Source organism: Myotis brandtii, unplaced genomic scaffold (genome assembly GCF_000412655.1).
Source record: "Myotis brandtii unplaced genomic scaffold, ASM41265v1 scaffold1341, whole genome shotgun sequence".
Taxonomy (NCBI): Eukaryota; Metazoa; Chordata; class Mammalia; order Chiroptera; family Vespertilionidae; genus Myotis; species Myotis brandtii.
Window position 1 is genome coordinate 393,798 of NW_005354761.1, and position 9,389 is coordinate 403,186.

The 9,389-nt window shown below is 36.9% G+C and overlaps 1 protein-coding gene across 1 annotated transcript in view; it reads left to right on the forward strand.

Moving 5' to 3' along the window:
• MS4A13 (membrane-spanning 4-domains, subfamily A, member 13) overlaps positions 1-9,389 on the forward strand; it is a 63,420-nt gene that overhangs the window by 28,409 nt on the left and 25,622 nt on the right. The window contains exon 6 of the mRNA XM_005860456.1: positions 4,856-4,910. Within this exon, the coding sequence (XP_005860518.1) occupies positions 4,856-4,910 (55 nt within the window). The remainder of the gene's footprint in view (positions 1-4,855; positions 4,911-9,389) is intronic.

The following is a 9,389-nucleotide window of genomic DNA, read 5'->3' on the forward strand; positions in this document are numbered from 1 at the left end:
ATGAAGGAAAAAAATCTAAAACAACCCAGTTTCTGGTTTGGGTTTTGCCTGCAGTGATACAAAATGTAGAAGACACAGTGGGATTGAATAAAATAATAAATTCTGTTTTGAATAGGTTGAGTTTGAGATAACTACAAGAAATTAAAGTTGAGATGTCTATTAGGCAGTTCAAAATACATATCTGGGGGTTGGAGAAATGTGAGCTATATACAGAGAGATTGATTTTATGATAATTAAAATATTAGGTGGTTTCCATTTTCAGAAACTAAGAATTAGGTTATTACAGCCCAAATTTCCTACAAAGAACACAACAAAAGCAACAAAAAATTTTAAAACACCATCTATTAGAACAGCTGTGGGCAAACTACGGCCCGCGGGCCGGATCCGGCCCATTTGAAATGAATAAAACTAAAAAAAAAAAGACCGTACTCTTTTATGTAATGATGTTTACTTTGAATTTATATTAGTTCACACAAACACTCCATCCATGCTTTTGTTCCGGCCCTCCGGTCCAGTTTAAGAACCCATTGTGGCCCTCGAGTCAAAAAGTTTGCCCACCCCTGTATTAGAAGATATTGAAGATCTAGAATTTAGGGGAGCTAGGATTTAAGAAGCCAAGAAAAAGAGTTGAAAACAAGAGATGATCCAGCCTTTGATATAGATTTTCCCCTAGATACATTTTCTGAACACAAACCACAGATGAGAGGTTAAAAATCTGAGATGAGTTTCTGGTATTCTTATAGGGTTGTAAGACAATAACTAGAGCTCAGGCTCACCAAGCAGCAAGACCCTCTTAAATACCTAGGACTTTCAGTTGTGATTCTTAGAAGGGATATTAGTAAAGGTAAGCAAAATTGGGCCATCACTCTCATAGACTGATGTTCAGATCCAAATCAGCTCAGTTACAGGTTGTATTAAAGTGAGCTTCCCCAAACCTAACATTCTACCAAAGCAAAATAAATCATTTCAAGGGGAAGATAACATTATCCCAAGTATCAAGTTATCAATACCATCTTTATACAGAATATCTGGGAGTCAATAAAAGTTAAACAAGAAAGAACTGAAATTCAAAAACCAAAACCAAAACCAAAACACAGGTTCATGATAGATACCATAACAAAATGATAAAATCTTAACAAGATTTTAGCAGAGAAATAAAAATCATAAAAATCAAATGGACATGAGAAATAACAGTGACTGAAATTAAGATCTAAATATATAAATGTAACAGCAATTAAGCATAAGTGGTGAGAAAAATCAATGATCTAGAAGAAAAAGAAGGGGAAATCAGACTGAAGCATTGACTAAATGATAGAAAATGCAATGCAGAAGGTGGACAGAGAGTAAGAGACATATTGTATTGATGAAAAGTTCCAATACCATATATTTGAAATTTCAAAAGAGAATAGAGATAAAAGCAAATAAGTAATATTAGAAGATATTGTACATGGGAATTTTCCCAACTTGATAAAAAAATGACATTATAGATTCAAGAAGGGTTACAATCCTAAACTAAATACAAGGAAATTCACATCTAAATACATCATAATAAAACTGTATAAAACCAGCTACAAGAAAAGTCTTAAAGGTAGACAAGGAGAAAAGACATTTTCGTTTCAAAGAACAACAATAAAAAGAACAGCTAACTTGTTGAGAAAAACAATAAAAGCCAAAGCTTATCAATAATGAAATGAAATGAAATTTTAGTAAGTGTTCTTCAGAAAAAAAAAGAAATGATCCCAAATGGAAACTTGAAGAAGCATGAAAAAAAGGTAAAATGAACAAAGACAAGTTTCTGAGTAGAATGGATTTCACAAATTTAATGACAATAATTCCTAGGCATACTAAAATATGTAAAAAGAACCGAAATAGCACAGGGCAGGTGAAGTTATAGTGTTTTAGGGTCCTTGCTTTGTCTGGAAAGCAGTAAAGAACTAATTCATAACAGCCCTAATTTATAATAGTTGTTTTATAAAACAACTTTGAATGATAGTTTGAGAATATGCTATACAAGAAACTCTATTCTTAGGTTTATAGCCTAAAAAATTAGTGCATATGTTCAACAAAATAAAAGAATATTTGTAGAATAGTCACAAAATCAGTATTCCAAACCCCAACAGGAGAAAAATCTAAATTTTCAAATCCAAATGCTCATCAATAGTAGAATGGATTCACGAATTTAATGTTGAGCAAAAATATCAAACACCAAGTATTACATATTTCAGGATTCAACTTCCTTAAATGTCAAAAACAAGTAAAATTCCTGTTGGAAGTCAAGATAGGGGTAACTTTTCAGAGGAAAGGGGAGGAATTAAACACCATACTTCTAAGTAATCCATAGGTCAAAGAGGAAGTTCAAGGGGAATTTTTTTTTAATGTATTGAACTACATGATAATAAAAATGCAACATATCAAATTTTGTAAAACAGCTAAGTGAGATTTATACCATTTAATGCTTATATTAGAAAACAGAAAAAACCTTACATCAGTAATTTAAGCTCTGACTTTAAGCATCTAGAAAAAGAGCAAAACAAATATGAAGCAAAACTTAAAAAGAAATCAATGAAACTGAAAAGAAAATGAAACAAAAAGCTGGTTTTTGGAAAAAAAAAATGAAGTGGACTGACAAAATTTTACCAAGACTGCCGGAAGAAACACTTTACTAACATAAGTTTTAAAACAAGAGATATTACTATAGACCCCGCAGACATCGAAAGGACAATAAGGAAACATTACAAACAACTCTACATGCAAAATTTTGACAACTTACATGAAATGGACCAACTCCTTGAAAAGGACAAGCTACCACAACTCGCTCATATAAAATAGATAATTTGAATAGCTTTATTAATTCAAAAGAATGGCACAATGGCACAATGCACTTAGGTACAATATTGTACCATTGTGACACTCTCTTGAGTTAATCAAACTATTGTAATAATCTGCATGTCTGTTCCATACCAACGAATGTAAAACCTACTTTTGCCCACCCATGTATACCCAACTCTGTGTCAGCTGTCTCCCCCACAAATCATTCCTGTCCTGGTCCTGGGAGCCTACAGACGCAGCAGAGCTCTGAGGCCTCCACCACAGAGGTGCAGGCGCGAGTGTCCTCGAGCGCACAGGAGCCCTCGAGCGCAAGGGCCCACCCCCACCCCCACTCCCGCCCTCCAAGCCCTTCTCTTGAGCCACAACCGTGGGCGTTGGAACCGTGGGAGGGATGAGGGTCACCATCACTGAGGAAACAGCCAGGGCCAACTCAGCAAGTACTGCTGCCAGGACTCCTGGAGCAAAAAGGTCCTGAAGTAAGGGCGCCACCTGTTAGATCATGCCCTGTAGCCCTGTGATCACGCATATGTAGAGACCTGTAGTTGGTAAGGACCATCCTGAGGGCGGGGCGCTCCCAACACTGGTTTTTTATTCCATTTTGAACCAGTTTCTCCCATCGGCCTCCCTCCTGCAGGCTTTTTGTTGCTGAGGACACAGCCTTTGAAAGAATAAAGGATATAGGCAAGGCCACATAGTAACTGGTAAGGGCAAATGTGAACTCAAGTTTTACTTTCCACTATATCTTTCTACATTTTCTCACTTTCAAGCATCAGTAGGCCATCTCAGGGGCAACTCAGACCCTAAGAGTTTGTGGTTTATGTAAATGGAAGGAAAGTTTGTAAGTGAAGAATCTGAAGACAAGGTTACAGACTTCAGGTATGGTTCTGGATAAGAGGTTGAAGAAAAAAAGAAGACCCATCAGACATTGCAATTTTGGAGAGTAGATTGCCAAAGTCATGTGAGAAAAGTTAGAAGACAAGGTGATTAAAAAAACCACACACAACAAAACATTTTGGTTGCAAGAAAAAAAAACTATATCTTTCTAGTTTTAGTAAAATGAAGATATAGTACTGTAATACATGAACAGTTATGTTTACATAATGTAAGGGCAAGAAGTTAGCCACATTTCCAAAAGAAGTTAGAACTAGAAAATTGAAAACCATCAGAAACTTGGAAAGTTCTATTTCTTCTTGTCTCTGTTTTTCTTCAGGTGTTCTCTTGATTCTTCTCATTCTCAAAAATCACCTTCTCTACAACTCTATTAGGGTAGACCATAATAATACCATTGCTCCTAAAGTTTTAGATCTCCATATCAAGAGACCAGCCCAAATAGCTCGAGGAAGAGTAGATTATAGGTCAAGCTTAAGTTAGATGCCCACCTTTGTTCTAGTCAGCTAGGCTCAAAGAAAAATTCTTATGGATATTAAATATGGAGTCTAGGAGGACTGATATGAGTTATACAAAAATCCCAAAGATTATCCAAAATTTTAATGATAGCTATTTGTGAGTTTCATTTGTCTTATCTATTGACACCTTCCCTAAGGAGAATATTTTTCAGCTTCCTCTGCAGCTGATGTGGGCATGGGATTTGGGTCCTGCCAGTCAGGTACCCCTGCATCAGACTTTAATTTGGAAGGAAATAACATGGAGTAAGACAATAAGCCATAGCAAGCAAAAGTCCAATTTTCCTGACCCTGTGAAGGTGGGATATGGATAATTTCTAGTGGGATTGGTGGGTGGGAGTGCACACCACATACTAATTAATACAGTCCAATTTAAGTTTGGCAAATGAACAAAACTACTTGAAAAAGAATTATTGGATTCTTTTCAAGATAGTAATATTGATGGTTTGATGAAAAACATCTCTCAAGAGACTAAAAAGCAGTGAAAAATTAGCAGCTCTAGCATTAAGTTTCCCTCTCAATTTTAAGTATCTTACCCAGGAAAATAATTACTATGAATATGTTCCCATATTTCATGCAGAAAAGAAACACATTTATCCTCTCATTTTTCTATTGTATTCTAGTGGAAATATGCCAAGATATCAACTGAGGATGAAAAAGGAAACAAGGATATTGGGGGTAAGAATTAAATGTTACTTGAGTGAATAAATAACTGTAGTGTTACAATTTCTAAATATAAAAAAGAAGAGACTTTAACCATTCTATTATGAACTCCCCAAATAGAGGAGAATTAATGAAAGTGTCCTGAAATAGTTATGCAATATCTGCATTTTCCATATGCATCCTGAACATATAAACTGTATATAAGGCTAAAGTTAAATAAAGCAGAAATTATGAATCTATCAACTAAATTTAAATAATTCCATACCATTATAACTTAGTCATACTCTCACAAAATATACTCTAAGTTTGTAAAAAGTAGAAAATCCTTTTTTTTGGCATCTATAAATTATTTAATCTGATGATGACATGGCTCCAAAGAGATGGTCAGATTGTGAAAACTATATTCAGGAGAGGTTTCAGACCATAGAGCTTTGTGGGCAATGGTCATAATAGCATTATCTTTTTTTACATCTTCCCCAGACCCAGTGTCCTCCTCCTAGTGTCAATGGAGGCTGCCTGGCAAATTTAACTCCTGCCTAGCAGTAACAAAGCTGTACCCCCATGCCCTTGCCAGCACTATGTCAGTGAAGATCTGCTGAAACAAGTTTAAGCAATATTTTTCAAAATTGTACTAAGATACACATAACATAAATTTTATCATCAAAGGCATTTTAACTATACAGTTCAGGGGCATGATATCCACATTGTTATATTACCATCATCACCATCCATCAACAGAACTCTATTTTTTAAATGTTTCTATTGATTTTTTTTAAGAGAGAGAGAGAAGGGAGAGGGAGAGAGATAGAACACCAATGAGAGAGAAACATCAACTGGAACCTCTCACATGCCTCCCACTGGGGATCAAGCCCGAAACCTGGGCATGTGCCCCTACTGGGTATTGAGTCAGCAACCTCTTGGTTCATGAGTCGATGCTTAACCACTAAGCCATACCAGGCAGGCCCACAGAACCCTTTTCATCTTGTAAAACTGAAACTCTATACCTATTAAACAATAACTCCATTTCCCCTGCAGTCCCTAGCAATAATCATTCTACTTTGTCTCTATGAATTTGACTACTCTAGTACCTCAGAAGTGGAACCATACAACACTTGTCCTGTAACTAGCTTATTTAACTTAGCATAATGTCTTCAAATTCCATCCATGTTGTATGTATGTGTGTATCCAAATTTCCTTCCTTTTCAAGGCTGAATAATACTCCATTGTATGTATAACCAAATTGTGTTTATCCAGTCATCCATCAATGGATATGTAGATTGCTTCCACCTTTTAGCTATTGTGAATAATGCTGCTATGAACCTAAGTATACAAATATGTATCTAAATACTTGCTTTCAATTCTTTTATATGTATACCTGGGTCATATAATAGTTCTATATTTAACCTCTGGGAAACTGCCAAGCGGTCTCCATAGCAGCAGCAGTAGCAGCAGCAGTTTACAACAGTGCACTAATTTTTCCACATCCTCTCCAACACTATCCATTTTCTGCTTTTTCTAATAGTAGCCATATTAATGGTGTGAAGGAATATCTCATTATAGTTTTTCTTAGCATATTCCTAATGATTAGTGACTTTCAGCATCTTTTCATGTGCTTCTTGGTCATTTGTATGTCTTTAGAGAAATGTCAAGTCTTCTGCCCAGTTCTTAGTTGGGTTGTATGTTTTTTGTTGTTGAGTGGTAGAAAGTCTTCATATTTTCTGGACATTTACTCCTCAGATATACAATCTTAAAAAACTTTCTATTATTCTGTGGGTTGCCTTTTCACTCTATTGATGGTGTCCTTTGATGCACAGGAGTTTTAAAATTTGATGTAGTTCAATTTAAATTTTTTTCTGTTGCCTGTGCTTTAGTCTCATATTTTAAAAAATCATTGCCAAGTACAATGTCATGAAACTTTTCTCAGATTTTCTTCTACTAAGTGTTTGTTGTATTGTCCCAGCCTATTGATGATAGTGATGTTAGCAATGCCTGAAGCATTTGCCAGTCTCAGCAAGCCCTATGGACATTTCCCACCCCACTCCCACCAGGGCCCACATTGTGGCTGGGCCAGACCTTGTGATTCTTATTATGAACACAGGGTACATTTCAGTAAGAAAACATTGGGGTACTTTTAAGAACAAGATTTTTTACTCACGGATCCTGGAGGATACACTGCATACCCAAGAGTCACACAGTGAGGTTGTGTGTGCAGTGATAGGAGATAGAGCATGGACCTTGGCCAAAGAGCAAAGTAGTGTCTAGAATTTCAGGGGTTCACTTTTCATTGGTGAATTTAAAGCATAATAGCAGGAATTTGCATGGGAAGGGAGAAGAGGAGTTACTCACAGATTTTTAGGTTACCCAGAGCTTTCTAAAAGGAAGAAGGGTTACTTAATAATCAAATTGTTTTGCTGAGACACACAATGCCATAAAGGTATGGAATCAAGGGACACAGTAATTGCCCCAACTCTCACAAGATTATTCTAAAATGTATATGGAAAAACAAAGGAACTAGAAGAGATAACAATTTTGAAAAAGTAGGAAGAATCACACTGCCTGACTTTATATAGCTACAGCAATCAAGATTGTGGTATTGGCACAATAAGAGATACATAGATCCGTAGAACAGGACACATAATCCAGAAAAAGATCCACCAAAGTACAGCTGACAGATTTTTTTGATAAAGGTATTCAATAGAGGAGGGAGAATCTTCTCAACAAATATTGCTGGAACAATTGGATAGCCATAGCACAACAAAAATAAAAGAACTTTAACTTAACTCTGCCTCCTTATATGAAAACTAGTGGCATGGTGCACAAAATTTGTGGACTTGGGGGAAGGTCCCTCAGCCCAGCCTGTGCCCTCTTGCAGTCTGGGAGCCCTCAGGGGATGTCCAACTGCCATGGAGGTGGGAGAGGCTCCTGCCACCGCCACTGCACTTGCCAGCCTTGAGCCTGGCTTCTGGCTGAGCAGCGCTTCCCCTGTGAGAGCACACTGACCACAAGGGGGCAGCTCCTGCGTTGAGCATCTGCCCCCTGGTGGTCAGTGCACATCATAGCAACCGGTCGTTTTGCCTTTAAGTCAATTTGCATATTAGCCTTTTATTATATAGGATTGATTAAAAATGGATCATAGATTTAAATATAAATTGTAAAACTATAAGCATATGAGAAAATATTTGGTTTCTAGGGTCATCAAAGAGTTCTTAGACATGACACCAAAAGCAAGATCCATGTAAGGAGGGGAGGGTCAATAAATGAGACTTCAGCAAAATTTAAAATTATTTTCTGTGAAAGACCCTATTAAGAAGATGAAATGACAAGCTACAGAGTGGGAAGAAATACTTGCAAACCACATATATGCAAAGATTTATATCTATAATATATATTTTTTTAAATTCTCAAAGCTCAACAAAAAGAAAATGATCCAATTTAACATGGGCAAAAGACATGAAATAGTTTACTGAAGAGTATGTACAGATAGAAAATACACATATGTAAAGATATTCAACATTATTAGCCATTAGAGAGATACAAACTAAGATTACAACGAGGTAATTTCTACGCACTTATTAGAACCACCAAAGTAAAAATAGTAACATTACTAAAAGCTGGTGATGATGCAAAGAAACTGGATCTCTCTTACATTACTAGTATAAATATAAAAATAGTACAGTCATTCTGGGAAATAGTTTAACAGTTTCTTTAAATACTAAACTTACACTGGCCATTAAACCCAGCAGGTATACTCCTGGGATATATCCAGGAGAACTTAAAGATAATACCTGCACAACTTACACATGAGCCTTCATATCATCTTTATTTGTGATGCCCCCTGCTCCCAAACTATCTGAAACCACCTGAAAACTATCAGAAATTCCTCAATACATAAGTAGTTGAACTACAAGCATCCATACCATGGAATACTCAGAAATAAAAAGGAATGAACTGCATTGATACATGCCACAAGTTGGATGGATCTCAAGGGTATTAAATAAAAAAGGGCTAAATCAGAAAGCCAATCTCCAAAGGTACATACTGAAGTATTTATTCTATCTAATAAAAGACAAAAAGGGTAATTAACTGTACCTCCGCTACGCTTCCCATTGGCTAATCAGGGTAATATGCAAATTAACTGCCAACAAAGATGGTGGTCTGCAGCCATGCAGCTGAAGCGAGCAGGAGGCTTGCTTGCTCCAGGGATGGAGGAAGCCAAGGTTCCCCGCCTGCCGCGGCCTGCTCTAAGCTCCGAAAGCAACAATGTTTCAATTATAGAAGCTAAACAAACCCAGATACCTGCTTTCAGCCGGCCGCGGCCTCAGAGCTGGGAGCGCCAGTGACGGCAACAATGTTTCAATTATAGAAGGTAAATAAATCCCAGAATAAAAAAAAAAGAAAAAAAGGAGAGGCTGGGAGCGTCAGTCACCCGCCAGCCTGAAAATAGCCCTCAGCCCCTCACCCAGACTGTCCAGGCACCCCAGTGGGGACCCCCAC